Genomic DNA, 27,274 nt, shown 5'->3' with positions numbered 1-27,274 from the left:
AATCACTGAAAGGAGAGTCCTAAAGGACTCTCCTTTTCATTCACTGGCCTTTAAATTACACAATTTTTCATCCTTCAGACCAAGCACAATAAGGTTTACATATTACTGCTCCACAGCAGAAAAACACACCGCTATCACCCATAATCTAGCCAGCATCCTGAGCAACGAAGCCTCTCACTGGTAAATGCCCTAAGTCGCCTCTTACAGCACCCTTGGGCCTGTGACTTCTTTTTTATAAGCGCTGGAGAAATACAGGGCAAAGTTAATCCAAAGAAGACGTACTCGTCGAAAATTTTGAGAGTACAGTTCCCAACTGTTTCGTGAGTATGTGGGACACGGATGTTAGACATGATCTTCGCCTTGTCCATGTTCATTTTGAGACCTATTCCTTGGTTGTCTTAAGTGTTAGTAGGCTTAAGGCTTAGGCTAAAAGTATTGTATTTGCCGTTGATATTGATGCCCAGCGCTTTCTAGTAAAGAAGCATAAAGACATCTTCCAACTCAGCGGTGAACAGCTTCGGCGAAATTACATCGCCTTGTCTGACTCCCCGCTGCAGCCGGATAAGATGCAAGAACTGATTCTGGAGACGGACTGACATTGTGGCGATTCCATACAATCATCTCAATGCTTCAATGTATCGATAATCTATCTAGCACCTGTGGAGGGACTGAAGCACCGCCCAGATCTCGATCAAATCAAAAGCTACCTCGTTGTCCACGAACGCCAAGCAACTATGCTTATACTGGTATACTCCTCCGTCTATTTAAGCTATAGAAGCCGCTAATGTGCCCTCAGGCTTTATCGCGATAACTTTTTAGGGTCATAACTCACGAAGCTCCAGTATATCAGCATGTATTTCATCGGGACGATAGGCACAGATGCTGCCACAGACAACTAAAAATTAATGTTAAATATTAGCATCGATCAGTCACGTATTCCGATTACATAGCTAGGTAGTGGGTGCAAGATAAATATCTGCTTATTCAAGAATAATTATATCTAAATACACGCATGTATTATATACATATTTTACAAAAATAAAAGCTTATAAATGCAGTCAATATTTCATTTTTAGTTCTCCTCGTAATTATTATATCTCAGGGATGACCAACTTTTGTTTGTGTATTATGACATATTATGTCCACTCCACAGCCGCTTCTGCTTTACAGCATATTGGCATCTATAAATTTCTTGTGTCGTATTATTTGATCACTTGTTAGTTTCCATTCTGCCATGATAGTTTACTACTCTCGTTATCAACTGAGGGTCATAAATGACAATAAATATAGGATTGTACAACTCAGTGCATCTTATCGATACATGCCCCTTACAGGATGACGATGATGACACATATGAACACAATAATTTTTAGATGTATAATGCAGTTATATAATATATACATACGTCATTATAGATGTATATTAATTATTTTATCGTGTATTTTATTATAACCTGATAAATCCTTAAAATATTACATTTTGTCGATATCGACTACCTGCTCATTATGCCGTTCCGTAAGCCCAATGAGTACGAGCGAGACAGAATGATTACAGTTATGTAAGGAAAACGAATATTGAGTTTTTATTTTTGTATTATAAGACCTCTGTGGTACCTTCGTAATATATACTAGTAATAGATATATAAGTATTTCAACTAAAAACTTGAGAATGGCTCAATCGCTTATCGCGCGGAGCCAATAAATCAAGAAGAAGAAGAAGAATTTCAACTGGGAGAGGAAGAAGTATCGCCATCTGTTAGTGTGTTTTGAAAATTATTTAACGCTATAGCTTATATATACTTTATAATATGTTCGGTAGGTACCTGTATGACTATGGATAAAATAATAAAACAAAATGATTATCAAGTTCTTTATTTTTCCTTTTATAACATTTGTAATAAAATTTTTAGACTTTCATTTTATCCTCATCAAATTATCACACTAATTCTTGTAATAACAAGATTATAATATATTTAATATAAAAAAGGGACACACGGCACTTCAAAACTCCAGTTAGGTACAAGACAAAATAAAGTTTTGTCTATATGTACTCAAGTTCTCCATGTAATCAAGATTTAAGCCGTTCTGACCTTACAGAGTGCTGGATATCCGACAGATTCCCATTCTGTGGATGACCCAATTTGTCTTTCCTTTCCAAATAAAGGCGAAACAAACCACAATGAAAGAATAATACCGACTTGATAAAAATAATATTAATTCACACATAGTGCATATCACCACATTATATTCCCTAGGTATACATTATACACCTAGTGTATTTTATTTATAGTAAAGTATAAGAATAATAAATACTAGTTTAATACAAGAATCACCACAACAATACATAGGTACTGAAAATCTGTACAATATTTCTTTTAACTTTAATTTCATTATGATTTCATAGAATCAAAATAGGTATGGGGTTGGGAAAAATTAATACAATAGTCTTATTTATTACATTTTAATTAACACAACAAACACACAACAACAAAAACTACCATCAGATAGTTTTTTTTATGTAAAATTAACAGGACATTAAAATTTAAACAGTGATATAGCTTAGTTGGTTACTAGATATTATTATTGCTTCCATTCAATGTTTATCCATTTTAATCTTTAATGTATCATTGAGCTCCTCCAAATTATTAAACAAAATTTGATTGTGACTAGTTTCAGTGAGATTCAACAAATTAATATCTTTTTCTGTGATGTTTTCATTAATAAGTATTGCATGCCAACCAGCATTCTTTGCACCCAGGTAATCTTTTTCTAAATTATCTCCAATGTGAAGGCATTCAAATGGGCTTACATTTGACATAGATTGCTTGAGTGCTCGGTCAAATATAATTTTGTTAGGTTTACTAGAGTCTATTTCATATGATGTTAAAATGAACTTTAAATATGACTTTATTTTAAAGTTACATAATATTTGATGAAGGCGAGGATCAAAATTAGATATTACACCCACACAGACATTTTTTTTATGTAAATATTGCAATAACTCTTCAGCACCTTTAGCGGGACACCAACACTTTGATGTTGTGAAGTCATGAATTAAAATATTTCCAATTTCTGTTATTTTATCATTGGGAATAGTATCTTGAAATGTTAATTGGACAATACACCTCCACCACTTTTCCCATTTTATAGATTTTCTCCCAAAATTTGGATGTTCATTACTTAATTTATTTAAACTATCCAGAAATTGTATTCTTACTCTTTCATTGTCTATAGTGTAACCAAATTGCTGAGCAACAGCTGTATAGTAGTCCCATGGAGGTTTTTTAAATTTTAACAGAGTATTTGTAGCATCAAAAGTAATTAATTTCACACCTGACAAAATCATAACAAAGTACAAAATAAAATATGCAATAACAAGTTAGATAATCAGAATCTGTTGAAATTTACTTTAAATTTGAAATCAATTAACACTATCCACACAGCTACAAATATATATTAATGTGTGATGCAAAATCTGTGGACCCCTTTTTCTGTTAGTAATAATAGAAAATTACATAACAAATACTTAAACATAATAAGTATTACTTATCGTTTAATCTTATTTTTCGTAATACCTATTTAATTATCTCCATGATATTTTTTCCAAATGGTTCTTGGAGTAAAAAGCAGTAGAAGGAGACATTTAAAAGAGATATTGGAAAATAATATTAGGTTTCAGCCTAACAAAACTCTTAGAAAAAAGCGGTTTTATGAAACGTCACTCATTGACAGATGACTGCTATAATCTTGACTTAACCGACATCCACTACGTTTAAGCAACTGTTCGCGTTCAAACTTAGCCGTATTATTCTTTATCGCCTGTTATTACTATTTTAAACTTATTTCAAATCTCACGGCAGGTTTCACTAAACTCAATTTTTATTTAAGCAGTCCCTCGGACCTTAGTACATTAACGTTACAGTCCGGATAGTCCTTACGGCGAACGGTCTCAAAGCCGAAGCAAAGAGCCTCGATCAATATTTATCGGTTTTCGTTTAGCAATTATCTCAGCCCTGCCACCGGTAGCTTGGGCATGGCTCCGCTGCCAGGTGCACTCTAAGTTTAAGTTTTTATAATACAATAAACAACAATCATTCTAATAATCTTTAAATCAACAAAACTATGTAGAGAACATAATTATTATCATTTTTTAATTTATTTTTCATATTTCATCAAGCCTAGGACCAATTATTAAACTGTACGGATCTACAGCTTACTTTGAGTTGTTGCCACTCTTACACTATGTATTGTCATCATTGTCCATTTTCGAAATCTTTCCTTGAGTAATAAGGATAGCTCTTATACAAATTGGCAACATCGCACTGTACGTGTAAACCGTGTCAGCTTGGGTGATACCGAGTCGGTCTAGTCGGTCAAAACATTGCGATTCTGTGCGTAAATTATGTGAAATATTCATACATTTCATTGGATTTGTTAAAAGTCTATTGAAAAAGTTAAGGTAGGTATGTCATGTGTAGCTGTATTTTGTTCAAAAGGAGGTATAAAAGACCCAATATTTTCATTTCATACGTAAATAAATAACAGCTTATTATTAATTATACTTAGTGATTTTGCATTGGATATTCGATAGAAATATTATTGAAAGATTTACTGGTTATCAGTAAGATATTAGAAATGAACTACTACTATACTAGCGGCACGCTATGATGGCCGTTTTGACATATTATAATAGTGATGTGAAATGTCAATTTATTCTCGAAAAAAATATAATCACATCTATTAGTTTTCAAAAATATTATAAGTGTTTACTTAATATATTTGAACGAACTTAATATTGGAATGCAAATGAATATACTTTATATGCACATAAGAAACATATGAATACAAAAGAGACCAAAAAAGGTGTAACAAAAGGCCAGATTTAATCAGATTCGTCCGTACTGCTATTTTCAATGTCGTCACTGCTATCATCACCTACATTAATTATAAGTTCGTTTTCTAAAATATTATCTATTTTCACATCTCTTTCATAATCTTCCCTTATTAATTTAACAGTTCTATTCACAACCTGAGTTCTATTCAAAGCACGTACACCTTCCTTAAGGGCCGGCAACGCTCTTGTGATTCCTCTGGTGTTGCAAGAGAATGTGGGCGGTGGTGACCACTTAACACCAGGTGTTTACGCTCATACGCTCGTTTGTCCTCCTATTCCATAAAAAAAATCTTTTCCCAGACTCCTTTAGTCACATGTTTACAAGCTTCTTCTAATATTTTTAGCATTTTTGATGTGGTAAATGGGGGTTCTGTATTGCGTCTTGCAGCATATCCCTTAATTTGAGCCCACATCAACTCAATTGCATTATATCCACAATGGTAAGGCGGTAACCGTATATCTCTGTGCCCATGTTCTAACGCTATTATGTCAATGAAGTATCGGATCGTGGTTGGTTGGTTTTCTTTTAAAAGACGTACTAATTCCGCTTTTAACATATTTATGTTTGCATCTACGCCATTTTTTTGAGGCCATGCGACCATGTCAGCTTCTTCTTGGGATTGGGCAGGTGGCTTGTCAATTTGCATCGAGTGGTATGGGACGTTATCCATAATTATAATAGATGGTTCAGGGAAGCTACACAACATTGAGGTAAACCATTCAGTAAACTCTTTTCCATTCATTTCTTCATGATAATCTCCAGTGCCTCCAGAACCTTCGACAAACTCGTTGATGGTTCCCGCGTGACAAATTATAAGTCGCGATCCTTTCCCAACAGGAACTTTGGTTGTAGAGGCTGTAGTTTTATCGGTCCAAGAACGGTTTACAGTATGGTTAGCATTAAGCCATTTATCATCAGAAAACACAACATTTTGCCAATTTTCAATTTCTTTCACTTGCCGTAAATGACTATATCTTGCCATCACGATATCAAATCTTTCCATCAATATTTTGCATTTGTTACATTGTTTGTATCGAAATCCAACGGTCTTCAAAACACAATAAAACTCTACACGGTCCTTATGTACATATTTTTCTCAATTACGTTTTTATCACATACTTACCTAATTTAAAATGATTCACATTTCCAAGAAATTAGGAGCAAAACTGTTAATAATAGAGATATTGTCATGACGGCATCACTTGTTTGTCGGTAAAATGGGTAAAATAGAAATTTCTCGGTAATCCCTTATGACCTGATAAGTATTATCCCGACCTTTTGCAGTAACAATGAGCATTTTTAAATTTGTATTCATTCATTAAGTGCTCTGAGCTCTTATCATCAATATTACTTCCTAAAATAATCTAACAAAATGTTTTCATTCGTTTCTAATTTAAACATTTTTGCCTTTCTACAAAGTAAGTAATAAAAAATTCGAGACAGTGATAAATTTTACAAAACCATTCTTGATTATATTCCAAGTGAGGTTTGTTCGGATGATCTTACTAAAATTAAAAAGTTTTGCTGCTACTATACGTTAAACCTGTACAAAAGATGACAAGTTGCAAGTAGAATTGAAAGTAGGTTAAAAACCAAAAATATGTCTTGGAGTCTATGATCTCGTGGCCAGTCTGACAGTCGGTAAATTTCCCTACAATATTCCATCGGGAGACGATGCATATCATCCAAGATGAATATCCTGATCCCAGGCACTGGAAGCGGTTGCGTCTATTTCAGAATCTGGTACTAACACTCGACATTCAAGAAAAGCATTTAAAGATTTGACAAATCAAAGGCGTTCGGATTAATTTTGAGATCTTGACGAAGAAGAATTGTTTTATGCACTTATTTCCAAACTAAAAAGTAATGGAAACACCGTGTTTAGTAAACTACTTTCTGATAGGAAGGGAAAACCACTAAATCTTTCACATTTAATATTGACCTCAAAGTTTGGTGATGCCTTTTTGACAAATTTAATGCAGTAACGAGAGCCAAGGTCTCTTCCTCAGGGACCGATTTTTTATTGCTTGTAAATAAAAAATTAGCATTAGTGCACGTAGCGTTAAAATTCTATGTGGGCGTGGTAGTGATTATATTCTCTTTGATACTGAACGTAGTGTTTAAATTCTCTTTGTTTGATACCTACTTGATTCATGCCATAAAATCCAAAAAAAAAAAAGAAAACTTGATTTACGATTGTTGAGTGTTGACAAAAGTTTTCTTACACAATATTTACAAATCCGTACAATTATACCTTTCGATGTAATTTTTTAAACTCTCTTCAGTCTATATATTGTTTCATCATGGTTTACGTCAATTCAGGTCAGTTATATTTCGTACTGTGTCACCAACCTTCACATTATTATTATGTTGTTATATTTTGCTGTTTATCAACCAGGCCACGTCATTAACAACCCGTGGAAAAATGTTGCACTGATTAATAATCCTTCAATTTAGTATGTAATTATAAACTAATGAATATATTTTCCCTCGGCGCATTTCCTATTTGGGGTTTGCCCTCCTGATACTAGATCGCCACTGTTTATGATCTTGGGTCATTGCTGACGTTAGGCCTGGCATCGTCATGTTTTAGCTAATGGTTCTAATCCATTTAGTTGGTGGGGACCACTGCCTCTCTCTTGCCTTCGTCCATATTCATGACTCAGCGCAATCGGCCTTCAAGCAGTATATTATCATATAATTGCAATTTTAAAGGTGCCTCCGTTATATTTCAGTGACATGCATTTTTTATTTGTCACACTTTCTCATTCCCCAGCATTCGGTTCTGTAGAGCAAAGCTGGTCTCACTGCCCATTTTTACATTTTTTTTTAAATTGGCATTTTTGCATCAGATAGAACACCAGTAAGAGATCTCCACTTCAGCCATCCTGTTATTATTCTATTTTGAATATCTCTTTCGATATTTGCTTTAGTGTTAGTAAACTTATTAATGTTAATTAAATAAAGAGGCAGGAGTACCTTATTGAATGTACTAAATAGGCACTAGATGAAAAATTTATAATTATTCGTACATACTGTCTTTTTATAATTATAATGATTAAAAACAAGATATAAAAATAACATTACATTACCATTATTTCTTGGCAGAAACATTTGATTTTGGTAACTATCTTTAATTAATCTAATCAAGATTTTTTTATTTTAAATATTACTGTAAACTGGTTTCACTGTTTGACTTGTTTGTTTAGCCTCTTTAAATTGAAAGTCTGAAGTAAAGTTATTTTGAGATAAGTATGAGACATTTCTGTTCCATTAAATATAATAACCCACCATAACCAAAGAGAAATAAGTTGAAAAGTGAATGCTGTGTAGTTGTTACTGCCAATATAATTTCATAAGTCTAGAATATTTTAGTTTCATGTAGTAACAATTATTTGAATTGTTTAATAGATTTTTTTTGAGAACCCATTTCTGAATTTTTACTCTTTAGAAGTGAGGTATATGTATATTTATATTCTAACTCAACCTAGCCTACCATTCATTTTTAACTTTTTTTAAAGATGTTGTTAAATTATTAAAAACAATTCATTCATCCGAACAAAGAGGAAAAATACCAAGACAAATAATTATATACTATTTATCTAGTATTTGTACAAATAGTGACCTTGTATCTTATTTATATGAATATCAGATTTAACAACCATTAACTGTGAGGGGCTAAATCGATATTTTACCTTCTAGATTATCTTGTTTTCAATGTTAAATGAACAAAATTTGTTGGGTTTGCTTACAATACAATTAATCATTTGTGACAGGAAGAGATAGGGACAGGAAGACATCAAACAAATTTCCTCCATCCTAATTACATGACTAAGCCACACCAGCCTTAATGATTAATAATTATGATATTGAGTTTAGTGATGATATAAGTATTAATGTAATGAAAATATTACGTCTATGCTAAGAGACACACTGCGACAAGAGGTATTCTAGAAGTTTTAAGGGGTTGCCTTGTCAAAATGACTGATTTTGATCAATTTTGTTCCTTGATTCTAAGAATATGCCACTTAACTTTATCCATACTGCAATTCATAATATTTTTCTACTGATTTTTGTATAGGAGTCGAAAAAGTAATCAAACCTAATGCAAAAAGGTTATTTATGCTGTAGTTACTTATATCTTTATATGTTCAAAATTTCTCATTTTTCCTGAAATGATGGCCAAACTTCACTCTGACATCATTTTCGACGAAAATGGCATTGAATATTGATGCGCACAATTTTGATAGTGTAATGTAACATATTCTTAGAATCATGGAACAAAATTGACCGAAACCGGCTGTTTTTCAGGATAGCCTCCTAAATCTTTTTTATGTATGGTGGTAGAATGTTTTTAGCATTAATTATTTAATAAATTATATAATAGTATACCATCAGAATAAATTATAAAATAAACTAAATAAGTAAACTGAGTTAGTAAGAGTATGTTTGTTTGAAACTAACGCATTTTCAGATTTCATATAAACTTCATAGATTTATGAGGAGCAATGACAATACATTAATTTGATAAATTTATTCCATTTTTCAATTTGCAAGATTGTGTTAATTTATATAATTTTTTCATCTATCATCAATAAGGCAGAAATAGAGGTCCTTTTTAATTTGAATCATTATCTTTTCAACCACAGCATGTTTTTTAGTTTTTTTTAATTATAATACAAACTGGGCACAGCATAATGTATGCAATACTTCACATATTAGAACTAAATAAAACTACTTTGGGTAATAATTTTCATACTAATTCGTTTCAGATGGATCAATTGTGAAAAAACCACCTTTTACTTCATTCCAATGGTTCTGGGGGATAATTAACTTCATTTATTATTTGTAAGTATGATTTATTATGTACTATTTTCTGAACACTTGGAACCAGAGAGAAAAGCTTCTAAGCATTTCATGACTTTAAAGTGCTTGTTAGATGCATTAGTATGGTAGTAGCTCTAAGACAGTGCTCATGATATGATGGTACAACATGGGTGCTCGTTTAAGACTCTCCTTGTGATATCCACATGTGCATTCCTTCATAGTATTGCACTCCTTAGTCCTTACCCTATTTTTATGAATGGTCGGCAGTTGTATTTAATATTTCAATACCTAATATTAGACTATAAAATAAATAGTTATAAACAAATGATTTGATTCACTATGGTAATAGTCTGTCCTATATTTACTGAATAAACTTTACAACTAAACACCCCCTCTGCATGCAATGACTTAAGTAGTAATCATTGTTCCAAGTCAATCTTATCGCGGTATTTTCAGCTAGCCAAGCTGATTTTTCTATCAGGTCGTGGGGAACTTAGAAATCTCTCAGTTAGTCAAACTACACAAATCTATATATTATTCTGATGTATTAGCTATATTACTGTAAAGTTTAATTGAAAACTGTTTCTAATAAAACTTTCGCACTTATATTATTAGTAGGATTAATTTAATTAATAAGTAAAACATTTAATAAGCTACTTTTTCACCCGAGTTCAGTTCCCTCCAAACTAAATTTTAGTTAAATTGGTCCAACCATTTGAGCGTGAAGAAGTAACAAGCAAACTTTCCCATTTAGTATATTAGGACAAGATTCAGAATTTTTAGTAACTATTGATTTTTTTCAGTTTTCAGTCCCTCATAAATCCAAACTTCAATAAGCATGGCAACAAGTATGTGACAGATTATCGTCCACCTGGAAGTGGGTATGTACTTTTTCAATTTAGATATTTTTTTAAATGCAAATAAATCTATCCCTGGGGCATAAAGGAATGGAGAAGTCCTAGGCCCAAAGGTGTCGTAAGTGGCGACTTACAGCATTTACCAGTGGGAGGCGCCGTAGCTAGTGAAATTACTAGGCAAATGAGACTTAACATCTTTGTCTCAAGGTGACGAGCGCGATTGTAGTGCTGCTCTGAATTTTTGAGTTTTTCAAGAATCCTGAGCGGCACTGCAGTGTAATGGGCAGGGATTATCAATTACCATCAACTTAACGTCCTGGTCGTCTCGTCTCTTATTGTCATGAAAAAAAAACGTAAATTGATTGTGACAAATTAATTATTATACTTGGGGTTAAGGTATGAAAAAGAAATGAAGAATTGAAATTCGTTTTTTGAAATTTTGAAATATATATTTAATCAAAATAATTACTATTATTATCTATACATTACTGCCATCCACTAGGAAGTTCATTTATGCCTTTGCGATAGTGGTGATCTAGATTCGACAAACTATTTTGAACTGCCTCCTGAGAAGAAAACTTTTTATCACGTAGAAAATTTTCCAAATCAAAAAAAATTTTATTCTGTTGGAGCAAGCTCTGGCGATTACGGAGGGTGACTATTGTTTTCTAATTAGTTAGTTATTATCAGTTCCTGTAGAGTTAAAACGGTTTTTCGTGTTGTATGAGGTCTCGCGGTATCATGGACCAATAATGATGAAGCTCGATTCATGAGTTGGGGCTGTTTCACTGCTGGTTTTGCAATCAGTGTTCGGAGTTTGGCACAGTATACATTTGCCGTTATTGCTTGACCAGATCGGAGAAAGCTAAACTGAATAACATAACCTCTTTATTGGTAAGCTTTCCTGTAGGACACTGTAGCGGCGTTTGACTTGGGGTCACCCATTGCATTTTTCGCTTACGGTTATCGTAAAGAATCCACTTTTCTTCGCATGTCACAATTTGATCCAATATTCTTTCATTTCGGTTACGATTCAACAAGGCAACACAAGTTTCAACGCGTTTCTTTCTGAAGATCCGTCAAATTTTTTATTTTATTGATTTGATGCAAATGAGACAATATTGTTAGTAAGGTAACGTTAAACCATGCCACTCATTTCTGGGTAGTTTGGCTCGGATCGGCTTTCACCATATCTTTCAATTCATGGTTATTCACCTGTGTGGGTCTTCCACGTGGTTCGTTCTTCAAATCAAAGTTTCCTTCACGAAAGCGTTTAAACCAAAATCACACGGTGCGTTCATTAGCAGGCCCTTCTCAAAACGCAATATTGATATTGCCAGCTGTATCTGCCGCGTTAGTTCCGCGTCGGAACTCATTTTGAAAAATCACTAGAATTTTCGAAGTATCATCTTCAAGAAGAACTACGTAGGACGTACCATGTGAATAAAGTTTCACTCGACAATCTCAAACCACGAAGGTTCTATGTCAATTCGAAGTACCTATTACATACTAAAACGGCAACCTATAAAACGGCAATTCCATACTTTAACCCCTATTATTTAAGGTAAACTGTTGCATCGAACGTTTTTTCATAGTTCTCTTGTAAATTATTATTATTTTGGTAATTTAATTATTTGTCCATTGGAGGATTCTTTTGTATGCCAGGTAGAGGGAAAGTATAACCTATACCTTTCTCTATCAGCATTCAGTAGCAGTCGCATGTAATATAAAGAAATAGATTATATTAAAGAACTCGTCACTACAGAAATTAGGTTGAGATCTATAGATCCCACTTCTTGGATTAATTATACAAATTAACTTTGTAACCAAGAGCGTGTGGTCGCGAGTCCCGTATCGTTCATAAATTTTGGTTACAAAATTAGTATGATCTCGTTTTTGTTCGGCTCAAAAGGAAAAACTCAGACTATATCTGAGTTTTTTCTAAGTCGTCGTTATGGTGGACTTAAGCTTAGCTCGCACTCGAAGTGGTGTCTACAAATACGCACTTCGACTTAACTCTCTAGATTGGTCCGAGGTTGATGTCTAAGTCGGCTCTATAAGTTTCAGCCTTAGTATTAGTATCTACACGTTTACTCATGATTTTTGTATGGAAAAACAGGAGAGGGCAAACAAGTCACTTGACGTTTTGATGTGATTACTTCCACACACTCTCTCCTGCAACACCAGAGGAATCACAGTAGTGTTGCCGGCCAAAAAAGATGAGTTGGTTGACTTTTTGATGTGATCACTACTACCCACTCTCTCCTGCAACACCAGAGGGATCACAGGAGTGTTGCCGGCCAAAAAAGATGAGTCGGTTGACTTTTTGATGTGATCACTACCACCCACTCTCTCCTGCAACACCAGAGGAATCACAGGAGTGTTGCCGGCCAAAAAAGATGAGTCGGTTGACTTTTTGATGTGATCACTACCACCCACTCTCTCCTGCAACACCAGAGGAAAATCAGCTTTTGTTCACTACACAATGGTTGCCAACTCTGTTCTTATAACAATTATTTAATCACCTAATATTGTTTTTGTAAGTGTAATTTCAATTTATTTTCAGACCACCAAAACCACCTTATCGGAAATTAGGTGGATTTGGACCCTCATCATCAGGGCCACCTCCTCCACCAATGGGAGGCTGTGGATGTGGTGGGTGATTCAAGCTATCAATATGTTAAATGAAAATAATATCTATTAAAATATATTAATAAATTGTTTTAAGGCTTCTATTAAACACTTAGTTCCATATAAACATCTGTGATTACAGCAATAAATCTTTAATTTCTATGAATTCACCAGTAAGGAAGCTTTAATAATTGAATCTGTTTTACTCATTATATTCAATAAATAAAAGATATACTTTTTAGTTTATGCAGTTTTATTTTATTTTTGATAATTTTTTGTTAGTCTAATTAAAATTACTCAAAGATTATTTCACTCATTTATTTCGATTAAAATTAACATATATTGTAACACACATGATAAATCCAAGAGAAATATATCTTTCTCTTTTATATTAACGTTTATTTGTTAAGAGCAATACAATTTTTTAAATAGTGAATATTTTAATAAGAATGTTTAAAATTTAAGTAAATCCACACAAACACTAAACACAATAAAAATGTAACTTATTAAGATAACAAGGTAATGAGATCCTACAGACGTTGTTATCGTTTTGCATTGAGAATATTATCTTTAATTTTCTAAATTTGTGAATCGCAATGGTAAAACTGCAATGGGCTCTGAAGAATTGGGCTTATTGATGTAAATGCTCCAAGTTTTCTTCTCCAAGTCAAACACACCTGCGAAAAATGAACGATTACATGTAAATTTTTATATAATTTCAATAGTCAAAGTAACCTCTTCGCGACAAACAGTAAATTTTATTTGCATTGAAACTATGTACTGTAATCGTTAGGTGTGACCAGGCCATTATTCCGTAACTATTACAGATATCAAAAACTTTAATCTGATATCGAAAGTATTCGAATTAAACGAGAACTCTCCAAAATCTTGATATTAAACACTCCCAACATACTGACACGGGAGTGGGTCAGGGATTGGAAATAATACTCCGCTTATAGGAACGAGTCTTTATTTGCGTTCACTTTTTCTGAACTTGCACTTCGCCGGTCTGCCGCTGTTCCTCTTGTGGGCGGCGGTACCTTCAACGCGTCACACTGCACCGAACACTACTTCTCTTCTGTCTTCTTCTTCTTAGAACACTTCCACTTTTCACTACTTTTTCTTTTCTTCTTCTTCTTCTTTACACTTTCGAGTCAGAACTAGAACTGCCGTAGGCCATGCTTAGTACGGCTTATATACCCCCGGATCCGTTCTATTTTCAAAATGATTCTCCCATTCCATCTTTAAATTTAAATTGTACTAGAAAATTCTTTTAACTATTTTTATCCTGCTTACACATTTTCCATCCCTTTTTTTCTGTTCGATTTGATCCTGAACTTACTAGAAATTTCCTTTAACTTTACAAAACCCAAAAAAATCCATACACTGGTAGGTGTATCGAACCCGGGTCTACAGCGTCTAAAGTAAACACTTTTCCGCTGAGCTACGAGTATTGCTGACGGAGCTGTTGAAATTAACAATGTCTTGAAGTTTGACAACTCTCGTCATATACTTCAAAGGGTTGCTACGCAACACTGCCCCCTCCCAAGACATGATCGTCCCGATCATCGTTGCTTCCGTAGTACTTAGCCACCCGATCGACATGTACGATTTTCGGGGGACTTCGAGGGGTACGCTGGATCCTGAGAGTCACATCATTTATCCTTGTGATTACTTTATATGGTCCCTCCCAACTTGGTTGGAGCTTCGGAGACTTCCCCTTTCGCCTTACAGGATTGTGTAACCAAATCAGGGTTCCCTCTTCAAAACTAGGAATATTAGCTCTTCGATCGTAGCGGGTCTTCATCCGTTCACTTGCCTTAAGCCCAGTTGTTCTAATTTCCTCGTAGATGTCAACCATCTTTTTCCGTAACTCATCCACATATTCTGTTATACTTTTCGGAGTATCCGGTGGACAGCCTGAGAGTAAATCAGCTGGCAATTTCAATTCCCTTCCAAAATTGGCGTACGCAGGAGTCACCGTTGTTGTCTCGTGTATTGCGCTTCTATACGACATAAGAAACAGTGGAATGTACTCATCCCAGTTATCCTGATGACTGTCCACTACTTTTGCCAGATGTCGCTCCAATGTTTGGTTAAACCTCTCCACCATCCCGTCCGACTGTGGATGATATGGCGTAGTTCTGGTCTTATGGATTCCCAAGATCTTGCAAACTTCTTGAAATACTTGTGACTCGAAGTTCCGCCCTTGGTCACTGTGCAACTCCAAAGGCACACCGAATCTGCAGAAAACTTCATTCACCAGTTTCGTCGCAACGGTAACTGCTTCTTGATTCGGTAGAGCAAATGCTTCCGGCCACTTCGTGAAATAATCCATCACCACCATTATGTAACGGCTTCCAGCTTTGGTGACTGGAAACGGTCCGGCTATATCCAGAGCTACTCTCTCCCACGGAGCCCCAACATTATACAACTTCATAGCTCCTCTGCTCCGGGTTTGAGGTCCTTTGACAGCTGCACAACTCTTGCATTTACGGCACCAGTCTTCCACATCATCACGGCAATGCAACCAGTAAAATCGTTCTTTAATTTTTATGAGAGTTCTTCTTATTCCCAAATGTCCACCTGAAGAACCATCGTGATAAGCTCTCAGGATCTCGTTCACCTTCTCCCTGGGAACGACCAGTTGCAGATGGCAATCCTTTCCTTGCGGGGTTTCCCATTTCCGGCAGAGCAACCCGTCATGCATCACCAAACTATTCCATTGTGCCCAGAGACTCTTGGTAGCCGTACTGTGTCTAGCCACTTCAGACCATTTTGGTTTAAGTGATCCACTTGCTAGCCAATGTAAAAGTGGTTGAAGATCTTTATCATTTTCCTGAGCTCTCCTCATTGCATCGTTGCTCCAGTTCCCATCGATCGAATCTGTTCTGATCAGTCGGATTATTGGATTTTCTTTCTCCTCCTGACGAATGCAATGTTTGCATTCCGTCGGACAAGGTCTTCTGGATAAAGCATCTGCGTTTCCATGAGTTTTTCCTCCTCGATGTTCGATTTCAAAGTCATACTCTTGAAGTTGCTCAATCCATCTGGCCACTTGTCCTTCCGGATTCTTGAATTCTAGTAACCACTTCAAGGCGGCATGATCAGTCCTTACTAGGAATTTGCGACCCAACAAGTACTTTTTAAAATGTTGTAATGTCTTCACCACGGCAAGTAACTCCCTACGAGTTACACAGTAGTTTCTCTCCGGCTTCGATAAAGATTTGCTAAAGTATGCAATTACAACTTCTTGATCTCCCCTCTTCTGAGATAACACTCCACCAATTCCAGAATTGCTAGCATCAGTATCTACTATGAATCTTCCCTCCGTGTCAGGATATCCGAGGATAGGTGATTCACATAGCCGTTTCTTCAACTCTAAGAAAGCTTGTTCGCAGTCTTCATCCCAGGAAAAGGCTCTTTTCTCCTCTGTCAGTCGATGTAAGGGCTTAGCAACATCAGAAAACCCTTGCACAAAGCGTCGATAATAAGAGCATAGTCCAAGGAATGCTCTCACATGTGTCTTTTCTGTCGGCGTCGGCCAGTCCTTGACAGCACTTATCTTGGCAGGATCCGTCGCAACGCCTTGCTCCGAGATAACGTGCCCCAAGTAATTCACCTGACGTTGAAAGAAGGAACATTTCTTTGGACTCAACTTCAAGTTGGCACCCTGCAGTTTTGCGAAGACTTTTTCGAGCTTCTTAAGATGATCTTCAAAACTTCGTCCCATAATGATTATGTCATCCAAGTAGACAAGGCAGGTTTCTCCCAACATACCTGCCAGCACATACTCCATCAACCTTTCGAAAGTAGCTGGGGCGTTGCATAATCCGAAGGGCATTGTTTTGAACTGCCATAATCCTTTTCCGGTTGAAAAAGCCGTCTTCTCCTTGTCTTTAGGGTCCAGATCAACTTGCCAGTAGCCACTTTTCAAATCCAAAGTAGAGAACCACGTCATGCCACAAAGTGAATCTAAGGTGTCATCGATTCTTGGCAATGGATAACTGTCCTTCTTAGTAACATCATTCAGACGCCGATAGTCCACACAAAATCTAGTTGATCCATCCTTCTTCTTCACCAGAACCACTGGAGAACACCATGGACTCGACGACGGTTCTATCACACCATTTTCTTTCATATCCCGAATCATGTCTTCCACTTCTTGTTCGCGTGCAAACGGAATACGTCTTGGTCTTTGCCGTATCGGAACAGTGTCTCCTGTGTCGATCTTGTGTTTCACCAAACCAGTTCTTCCGATGTCCCCGTCGTTCTTTGAGAAAATCCCGGAGTAGCGTAGCAGGAAATTTCTCGCTTTTATTAACTGTAGCTTGGTTAGATTGTCCTTACAGCTATCCAGAAGTTTCTGTATGTTCACATCCTGGTTTGCAGCTTCGGTCTTCCTCCCTTCTTCACACTTTCTTAACCAAGCTATCTCCTCACAAGCTCCGATCACTGTTCCCTTCCTAATGATTTGCTTGTCCCCATGAGGATTAAACACGGGAACCATCGCAATCTGGGAGTTACCCACAACAGTCCTGGCTGGGATCCATGTCGTGTCCGATGTCTCTCTTTCTATTATAGCGCATTTACAAGGTTTTCCTCTGTCATCCCTTGGTAGGACTACCGGGACTAGGGTCTGCGATCTCGGATTTAAAGTAGTGTCTCTTAAGCACAACACTTTCCCAACAGTTCCGCCTTTTATTGGAATTTCTTCACTTCCATGCTTCAATACACCATGTTTCATGTCAATGGTACACTGATGATTTCGAAGAAAATCCAACCCAATGATGCAGTCATCTGTGATATCCGCGATTACCACTTTTTGCCAGTACAACGTATCACCGATTTTCATGGCCACGACCTTTTCTCCCTGGACTGGTATGCGCTGGCCTGTAGCTGTTGTCAGTGTTAAGTTTACATTTTCTCGCATATGTCGTCTTCCGATGCTCTCTAGTCTCCTTTGGCTAACGACTGTACGTGAGGCTCCCGTATCCAAAGTGAAACGGCAAGATTTTCCATTTATCATTCCTTCTATAACCAAAGTGTTTCCGTCACATGCTTGCTTCACGAAGATCCTTGGGGCTTTCCTTTTACCGGCCAGTGCCCACCCCGCTGCTCTGGCCTTTTCCTGTTGCTCCAGCGGTGACGTTGAGATTATCGCATCCTCCCTACCTTGCGTTGTGCGCTCACGCCTGGGGCAAGTGCTCCTGAGGTGTCCTCGCTTCCAACAGCCGTAGCATACCGGGTTGTATTCTCGCATTCGGCTGGAATCTGCTGGTAAAATTTCGCGGAGTCTCAACGCCCGAGAATCGTGGCGAACCGCTTCCACTTCCAACGCATGTGCCACCGCTTTCTTCAAGCTGGTATGATGACTCAATCGTACGGCTGCTCTAACTTCGGCGTCCCGTATTCCATCGATGAAAACTTGGAGCAACATTTCTTCTATTGCAGCTGGCGACGACTGATATGCTTTACGCACTAGTTTCTCGGCTTCCACGGACCACTGCTGTAGAGTTTCGCTGGCCCTTTGACTGCGGTCCTTAAGTTGCGCCCGGTACACATGTTCGAGGTGTTTATCACCATAGCGTGCCTCCAACGCGTCAATAAGGTCTGTGAAGGTCACTTCCTCCTTCCCAGCGCCGAGTGCTTCCAATACGGAGAGTGCTTCGTCACGGAGCGCTAGTGTGAGGGCAGAGTGCGCTTCTTGGTCACTCCAACCGCAGGCTTTTCTGACCGTCTCCAATTGTAGCTTAAAGGCAGCCCAGGAAGACTTGCCGTCGTAGGGAGGTACTTTTAAATTTCTGCTCGATGTGGTTCCGCAGGAAACTCCTGTGTTGGCTGAAGGACACACGACCCTCCCACTGAGCTGATTAATGGTAACTTCCATCTCTCCCATCTTCCGTTGAAAGTTCTCTTCAACTTTGTCCATCTTCTTTTCCACACTATCAATCCGGGCGATCTCTTTTTCCACAGCGTCAATACGGGTGGAGTTTTTCTGCACAACGGATAAAATGTCTTTGGAGAGGCCTTCATGCAGGCCTCGCAGCTGCTCCTCCTGTCGGCGCGCTTGTTCCTCTTGCAAGGCCCGCAGCTGCTCCTCCTGTCGGCGCGCTTGCTCTTGCATCATGGCGGCCATCTGCTGCATGAGCGCGCTGATGTCTACGGCAGGAGCCTGCGGTGCTGACACGGTCGCACTGAGTCCAGAGCCGGATGTTTCTGACTCGTCCTCTGCCGCTGCAGCTGCTCCCGCTCGCGTGGTCACTCCCTTCTCGTTCCTGGGCACTAATGGCATCTTTCCAATCCCACTTCTGACACCAATTGACACGGGAGTGGGTCAGGGATTGGAAATAATACTCCGCTTATAGGAACGAGTCTTTATTTGCGTTCACTTTTTCTGAACTTGCACTTCGCCGGTCTGCCGCTGTTCCTCTTGTGGGCGGCGGTACCTTCAACGCGTCACACTGCACCGAACACTACTTCTCTTCTGTCTTCTTCTTCTTAGAACACTTCCACTTTTCACTACTTTTTCTTTTCTTCTTCTTCTTCTTTACACTTTCGAGTCAGAACTAGAACTGCCGTAGGCCATGCTTAGTACGGCTTATATACCCCCGGATCCGTTCTATTTTCAAAATGATTCTCCCATTCCATCTTTAAATTTAAATTGTACTAGAAAATTCTTTTAACTATTTTTATCCTGCTTACACATTTTCCATCCCTTTTTTTCTGTTCGATTTGATCCTGAACTTACTAGAAATTTCCTTTAACTTTACAAAACCCAAAAAAATCCATACACTGGTAGGTGTATCGAACCCGGGTCTACAGCGTCTAAAGTAAACACTTTTCCGCTGAGCTACGAGTATTGCTGACGGAGCTGTTGAAATTAACAATGTCTTGAAGTTTGACAACTCTCGTCATATACTTCAAAGGGTTGCTACGCAACAATACATTTAGTATGGGGCTAGTAAATAGGTTATTTTAGCGCTCAATAAGGACATCACTTCGAACATTGTTTTTACTTACAAAGAAATAAATATTATTCAATTAAATGATAGTTTTATTACTTTGTTAGTTTAATAAACACTTACCTTTAATATCAGTTCTGAGCTAAAATAACCCTTTAAAATAAGGAAACTAAAAACTTTCTACTAATCCCATATTTAATGTATAGAGGGAGTGTTTAGTATCAACATTTTGGATACTTCTCATAGTTAACGGTTACATCCTGTATAGCTTGAGTTTTAATCCAATCCGATAGTGTTTATATTATTATTGGTAACATATTTGCTTCTTTATAGGTGGACAAAAGTGCGTATGGGTCATCTGATGGTGAGATATCACTATTCCCCATGATCTCTTACGACACCTGAGCGCTGTAGCCGCTTGTTTTGAAGCTACCAATGTCGTATTGTAAGAACTTCACGTATGACAGCTCAGTTCACGTCTAACGGCCGTTCCCAATATTCAGTCTATATTCGGTTGTGGCCGGTGTTTAATGTTTTTTTAAATGTGATTTATTGGAACTTTCAGAAACTTTAAAAATATTCTGTTTTCGTGTTAATATTATGAATAGATTATGACTGCTTAATTTAAGTCTATGACGTTCTATAATATAGAAAAATCATGTCGTATAAAATCTTAAATTTTATAATTAATTTAAAATATGCTTGCTTAATAAGCAGCAATGTCAAAATATATTCAGTTTTCAATTTCAATGCATTCAGTATAAATTTTTTCACTTCACGTTTGATTCGGTCACTGGCAGTTGACACTACGAAGGATAAAAGTGTACGAACATTATCTTTAAGCACACTTTTGCAGTTCTCCTGTCAGACTCCGAATGATGTATGTCCTTATATATGTATGGAACGTTATTGATTAACGTGTACGATTTCACCTTATTAGTCTATTCACGCTTTGTATGGATGTTTTGTTGTTAGTTATGAAAACAAATTGTACCTGCTGCGATAGTCTTAATGACTGATTCTTTTTGATCTTGAAACACGTGAAAATCTTGTCGCGAGGTGTCAGACAGTATGTTTTGTATGTCGTCCCTATTCTTTGGTGAGCGATGTTTGTATATCGCCTCAAGTCGAGCGTTACTACTGTCGATTATAGGGCCGTTCACCTCTTTCAACTGGAGACGCAGATATCTATAAATATATATAACAATTATAAAACACCCTAAAACTGCAAAATGAGAACGTTTAACATGGTTTATATTAATACAACTCTGTCAAAAAAGTAGTGAAAAAAGATAAATTATACACATAATCTTATTCATTCAAAATTTTTTACGAATTTTCCGGAATTCAGTTTAGTTCACGTCGCGAATTCTCCTTTATGTCTTCTACCGAATAAAATGGTATGCCACGAAGTGGTAATTTAAATTTAGGAAATAGAAAGAAGTCGGCTGGAGCCATATTTAGTGAATAAGTGAGGGATTTTTTTGTGGTTAACGCAGAAACTTGCTTCTTCTGGGGGTAAAAATTTAATAAGGTTTATTTTACCCCTTTCGGCGATCTTCTCAAGAGAGGACTTGATAAGAGACACTACTTTCCCGAGACAAAAGAAGTTCAGCACAGTATCGGTAAAATCATTTATATTTATATTTTCACCTATGTAGTACAATTTACTATTATTTACTCTTTTCTTCCTTTTATTTGTCTTTTCCTGTGTCATAGCCATATCCATATAAATTTTAATAGATTATTTTAGCCCCATTGCCTAGATATATTTTAAACTGACGCAATCTCACACCGATTATCCATGTATATTTTTAATACAAGTATGCATATTCAAACATGCATTATATAAAAGTTTGCACCCACAGAATTCGTCATATTATAATATATTCGTAGAAAATAATCGAATAACAAAACTAATTTAACTTTTCACACATAGCACAGCGTGAACGTTCTCATAAAGTACTACTTTTGAACGCGTAGCTTTATCATCATAACGATATCTAATTAACAGAAACATAATAATATACTTTCACTAGCTAACTCAGTTGTATTGCCATATAAAGTATTAACAAAAGGGGTATGAAAAGAGATGTAACCGATTCTCAGACCTCCCAAAGATATTGTACTACAATTATTGTATTCGATTGCCATCTTGCAACCCTAGAGCGGATTTGTGGATGGAACAGAATAATATAAAAATCACGATACAAAAATAGTTGTAGATCGTAGAAAGGCGAAAATTTGAAGTTGTATGTTTTTTCAATGCTGAATTATAAAAAAAAATGCTAATAAAATTTATTTAGGGGTGAGTAACCCTTATCATTTAGGGATATGAAAAATAGAAGCCGGCCAATTCTCAGACCTACCCGATATGCACACAAAATCTCATACAAATCGTTTCAGCCGTTTCGGAAGTGTTTGGGTAACAAACACCGGGACTCGAGAATTATATATAGATAGTCTTTGTCATTTGGGACTGAGATGATTGTGAAGGTACCCTCCATATTATGAATAAACGTACTAAATGTTCTCTTTCTGTTTAAATCTAATATATAAAATTCTCATGTCGCGGTGTTTGTAGTTAAACTCCTTCGAAACGGCTTGATCGATTCTCATGAAATATCTTTAATAAATTTTTCATCCCCCTAAATGTTAAGGGTGGTCCGCACCAATTTTTTTTTTAATTTTTTTTTAATGTTTTTTAAATTTGTTTGATTATGAGTCAGCATAAAAATATACATACAACTTCAAATTTTCACCCATCTACGATAAACAGTTACTTTTGTATCGCGATTTTAATATCGGCAATACAACGTTTGCTGGGTCAGCTAGTAATCATATAAACTATTTATATTGTTACTTACTTATTCGTGTGTATAAGAGGTTCATTTTCAAAATGTTTAACGTTGATCAAAGATCTGTTAGAAGTAAGATCGGGTGCCACTTCCACGTTGTATATTTTGCGGACATTGTTAATGTCCGACCATATCATGTTGACGGAGAAACCATTGGCAACACCAAGTCCTTCGTCAAGGAGAATCTTTTCGGCATCATCAAAATTCTTTGCTGTTAAAAGAGCTCTAGTAATGAAGGTCCGGGCTGAAAGAGATTTATATTGATTTTTGATAAACACACATAAGCAAATCTAAAATCAACATCAACTGACCTCTATTTAGTAGAGTTACGACCATAGATTTACAATATAATAGCGTATAGACAAGCACAGCGTGCAAGAGAGAAGAATATCTACAATTATTTGAAATATAGCAAGATAGAAAAGGAAAGCGAATCTATTGCAACCGATTTGGATTGACGAGTCGTAAAAACTCAGTCATGCCCGAAAATTGCTCCTTAGTATTTTGAATATTAAACCACCAGGTAATCAAAATTTATTATGAATTATCGGGATGTCAGGTCCTCTATGTATATTTTTAGTCTATGGTTATGACACTGACTTGTATAAATACCACTGGACAGGCTGTTTCATATGTTTGGCAGTAAGTTTTTGTGCCCATTTGAAGCGCCAGAGCGAGCGTCCAGTGAACTAATTTTGACGTATTATACAAATGGCTGCGAGCGTATGTACCTATGTACGTACGTACTATACGTATGTACTATACGCTTCACTTCTTCTCTCTGAAGTATTACTGCATTTAGAATTAATTTCGGTCGTTTTCCGTGTTATTTATACTTCAGGAAACTACGTAATGTACACAATTTTTTATGTAATTGGTTTTCCTATCGATGATTGTTTAGCTGAGGTTGTCATCACTTATAGTTAAAACTATATGTGTTAACTTTAAGTGATGCGTACTAAAGTAACTACCACAGACTCTCGCTACATGGCCAACAGCACCAAAATGGAATGGAACGAATATCAAACAGGCACAAAAGCAGTTTGACAGCCGCCAGTCCAGTGGTTGATTTATAGTAGAGACTAGAGGTCAGTGGGTTATGACTATATAGGTATGTCACAATATAAAATTTATCAGGAGTACCAATATAGAATTATAAATCATAGCTAACTAAGTAATCAACATTAATATAATATCAATCAGGTTTTTCCTCGTCGATTATTACATTGAGATCACCTGGGTTATATCTATAGAGTCATTATAGGCTATGGGCACGGTACTAGAGCGCTGTTATTTGAATTAAGTTTAAAAAATATGGTTTCATGGAACAAAATGCTCAATCAAAATTCTTCGCATTATTGACTTCACATTGTTGACTCTCACCGCGGAGCCAAAAAGAATATGTAATACCAATCATATGCACGACTGTGCCATGCCTGCGTGAGCATTAATGTCACTCACTGCCAAGGTTTGGAATCGGTTAAAACAGTTATTGCTGGTAAAAACAGGTTTATACCTATTATTTCTTTCGGTGTGTCACGGGAGTTGTTTTTTAACGCTTACACAACCAGCATACATAGAGGTGTTGTTCAGTAAATATAGGGTAAATATCGCTAAGGTTGGTGAGGGCTCATCATCATCATCATCAGCCATAAGACGTCCAATGCTGGACAAAGGCCTCCACGACGATCGGTCTTGCGCTGCCCTCATCCAACGTATTCCGGCGATCTTGACCAGATCGCCGGTTCATCTTGGGGACCTACCAACATGCCTTGTTGAGGGATATACGAAGTTAATTGGTCGAAATTTTTTTCTTTGGATTCCAAAGACTGCGCCCACAAAGTACCGTGCGGGCCTTGACTTACATAAGAATGAATGCATAAAAAGTAACGTGTAAAATTATATTGAAGGGTAACATTCGTATATCTTACGAATGTAAAAAAATTAAAAATAATAATTAATATACTATAATAATAAGCAGTTATAAATCGCAATGAACATTTTGTCGACGATAAAAAATACTTACGAGTGCTTCCAGGTTTAAGGATCAAGGGGCTGAGCGTGTTTATGGAAAAAACTAATCCGTTGGCGTTGAAACCCATTGTGTAACCCGGCATGTGACCAGCGTAACATAACGAAGCAAACCTCTCTTCAACTGCCTAATTATAAACAATTAAGTACAGGATTAGTAACAATATTTAAGAATTGGATGACGGTGTAGTTATTTGGATCTTATACCCTTTTAAATAAAAACATCCAAATAAAACACTCATGGTCTGGCGAATAAACATAGTATACATTTATAACTGAGAAAAAACCAAGAATATGCAAAATGTTTACAAATAGACATTTTGCTTATGATCGGTTTATTCGGACGTACCTATAACGTTTCCCGCGTTTATCGTTTATTTTATATATTATTGCTGCTTGACATTAGGATAAACTTCAGAATTATCATTGTATTGACAATAATGGCAGCGATATAGTCAACATTTTGCATATTCTTGCTTTATTCTCAGGTATAAATTTATACCCAGGTTATTTGTTAGCCAGTGAGAGTTTCAAGGTAATTTGAAATTATGAAAAAATAACACTAATTTATATTAGCCTCCATTTTTTGAAGTCGGTTACAATAACATCAGCCGTGTATAAGTAGAAACATTTGTCGTCGCTGTCTACACTTTTTTTCTAATTCTCCCACAAGCCGGTGGGCGCTCGCCTTTCGGGTGATTACCCATAAGTCCTGTAGTTCTTGATATGCAATGAAACTTAACAATAAGGCTATTAATCTTGATTTCAATGAAATAGCAAGCCATTTGTTAGCGTTACCGCTACACTTTATATTCCAAGAGTTGATAACTTAAAACAAAACTGTTTATTGCATATCATAACATCAACACAAAATTATATTACGAATTGATTAAAAACCCTAATGAGTTTTACTTCCAACCTTAATTAAAATTATGAAAATTATATCGCCATTCTTTTTTGTATAGAATAAAACTTATTTCAAAATATAGTAAAGTTTCTTATTTTAAATTATAGTAAAGTAGAACATACAGAGTGACATCTCTACGCATGTCCGCTAATGCAGCAGATAGGATATGACTTGATCCGTGATTCGACCTGTTCGTTGATGTATGCGAACAAATGGAAGATGCTGGTACTGGGGAGCACCTGCCCATAGGTGACAATAGTACTCATTAAATTCCGCCTTAAATATCTGCAGGGGGTGGCTTGAAGTGACGTACTGTCTCGCCTAACTGTGTACACCAAGCTGTTTTGAGGCAAAATTTGACCTTCTCTTGGCCTTGGTGTGAACAGGGAACTGAACGTCGCTCGCTATATTGATGATATTATGGTCTATGCCAGCGAACCTACAAACCTCTGTCTTCTTAGGTAAACACTGGACTAAGTTAAAACCCATTCAAAGACTTTTTATAACACAGTCTCGATTTCATACATAAGTTTTTTCCGATTCTCTTTGACGCTATTTCAAGAAATGTGGCAGATTACAGCATATCATTGATATGCAGAAGAAACTTTTGAGATTAAGTAACTGTCGATTAGTTAATTATCTCAGTTTCAGTAGCTGAGATGATTAAATATTTTTTTAGTAACAAACCCCAAGTTTTTTGTCCTCCTCGGTTGGAATGATATGCGCCGACATTATGTAGAAATGGTTCAAAGTTTCATGAAACGCATCTTCAGTGTGTCCCAGAATAGCCTGAAATTTATAAACAAATTAGGATTTTTTGTGTATTAATTATTATCTTATACATATATTTAATAATTATTGTTACATAATAAATTGGAACAACTTTCTGTTTAAAAAGAAGGTATCAAATTTTAAAAATATATCAAACAAATATATTTTTAACTCGTACTTTATTAGTAATATCCACAATCAGGATTCGGAGTATAGTAATAATATCAGTCAAGTCATACTCTGATTCAAATTAAAATATTTTAAATAACTAAATACATATTTTCCTTACGTCATGAGCGGTGTGTATTCCAATGGAAGAACATCCACCCGTGTCTTGTCTCGGGATGTGGTTCTCATTAATCGTTTCTATAATGTCATCCATTTGCAGAAGAAATAGCTGCAAAGTGAAATGTCAAGTTACATTAATGGTATACTTATTTAATACTCTCCGGAGAAAAATATAATTTAAGTTACATTTAGCCAACAGTCCGAAAAACGAATTAACTATAAATCTTGGTATATTTGTTCAACTA

The 27,274-nt window shown here is 36.3% G+C and overlaps 4 protein-coding genes across 6 annotated transcripts in view; 1 reads left to right on the top strand and 3 right to left on the bottom strand.

Moving 5' to 3' along the window:
* Positions 1-2,446: 2,446 nt before the first annotated feature.
* On the bottom strand, positions 2,447-3,683 carry LOC126978822 (rhythmically expressed gene 2 protein-like). The gene has a single exon (XM_050827907.1). The coding sequence runs from the start codon at positions 3,343-3,345 to the stop codon at positions 2,593-2,595; it is 753 nt and encodes a 250-aa protein (XP_050683864.1). The 5' UTR covers positions 3,346-3,683; the 3' UTR covers positions 2,447-2,592.
* Positions 3,684-5,165: 1,482 nt separating this feature from the next.
* Positions 5,166-5,876, bottom strand: LOC126978943 (uncharacterized). The gene has a single exon (XM_050828071.1). The coding sequence runs from the start codon at positions 5,874-5,876 to the stop codon at positions 5,166-5,168; it is 711 nt and encodes a 236-aa protein (XP_050684028.1).
* A 1,173-nt stretch (positions 5,877-7,049) lies between these two features.
* Positions 7,050-13,450, top strand: LOC126978824 (selenoprotein K-like). The gene is made up of 4 exons (XM_050827908.1): positions 7,050-7,216; positions 9,667-9,742; positions 10,525-10,602; positions 13,145-13,450. Exons 1-4 carry the CDS (start codon positions 7,198-7,200, stop codon positions 13,239-13,241), a joined length of 270 nt encoding a protein of 89 aa, XP_050683865.1. The 5' UTR covers positions 7,050-7,197; the 3' UTR covers positions 13,242-13,450.
* Positions 13,451-13,511: 61 nt separating this feature from the next.
* LOC126978819 (uncharacterized) overlaps positions 13,512-27,274 on the bottom strand; it is a 56,204-nt gene continuing 42,441 nt past the window's right edge. For all 3 annotated transcript variants that reach the window (XM_050827904.1, XM_050827902.1, XM_050827901.1), the window contains exons 4-9: positions 27,031-27,138; positions 26,658-26,759; positions 25,059-25,191; positions 23,042-23,276; positions 21,169-21,362; positions 13,512-13,886 (exon numbers count right to left, since the gene is read on the bottom strand). In XM_050827904.1, coding sequence (XP_050683861.1) covers positions 13,780-13,886; positions 21,169-21,362; positions 23,042-23,276; positions 25,059-25,191; positions 26,658-26,759; positions 27,031-27,138 — 879 coding nt within the window. In that variant the 3' untranslated portion in view covers positions 13,512-13,779. The remainder of the gene's footprint in view (positions 13,887-21,168; positions 21,363-23,041; positions 23,277-25,058; positions 25,192-26,657; positions 26,760-27,030; positions 27,139-27,274) is intronic.

The sequence above is a fragment of the Leptidea sinapis genome, chromosome Z (assembly GCF_905404315.1).
Source record: "Leptidea sinapis chromosome Z, ilLepSina1.1, whole genome shotgun sequence".
Lineage (NCBI taxonomy): Eukaryota > Metazoa > Arthropoda > Insecta > Lepidoptera > Pieridae > Leptidea > Leptidea sinapis.
The sequence above is the reverse complement of the archived record's forward strand: the minus strand, read 5'-3'. Positions and strand labels throughout refer to the sequence as shown.

What these genes read in the sequence shown, in the direction of transcription:
- LOC126978822 (XM_050827907.1), bottom strand. Translation starts at nt 3,345, where the DNA reads ATGATTTTGTCAGGTGTGAAATTAATTACTTTTGATGCTACAAATACT.
- LOC126978824 (XM_050827908.1), top strand. An exon ending in ATTAACTTCATTTATTATTT is followed by an intron (nt 9,743 to 10,524) that starts GTAAGTATGATT and finishes GATTTTTTTCAG; the next exon opens with TTTTCAGTCCCTCATAAATC. An exon ending in TATCGTCCACCTGGAAGTGG is followed by an intron (nt 10,603 to 13,144) that starts GTATGTACTTTT and finishes ATTTATTTTCAG; the next exon opens with ACCACCAAAACCACCTTATC.
- LOC126978943 (XM_050828071.1), bottom strand. Translation starts at nt 5,876, where the DNA reads ATGGCAAGATATAGTCATTTACGGCAAGTGAAAGAAATTGAAAATTGG.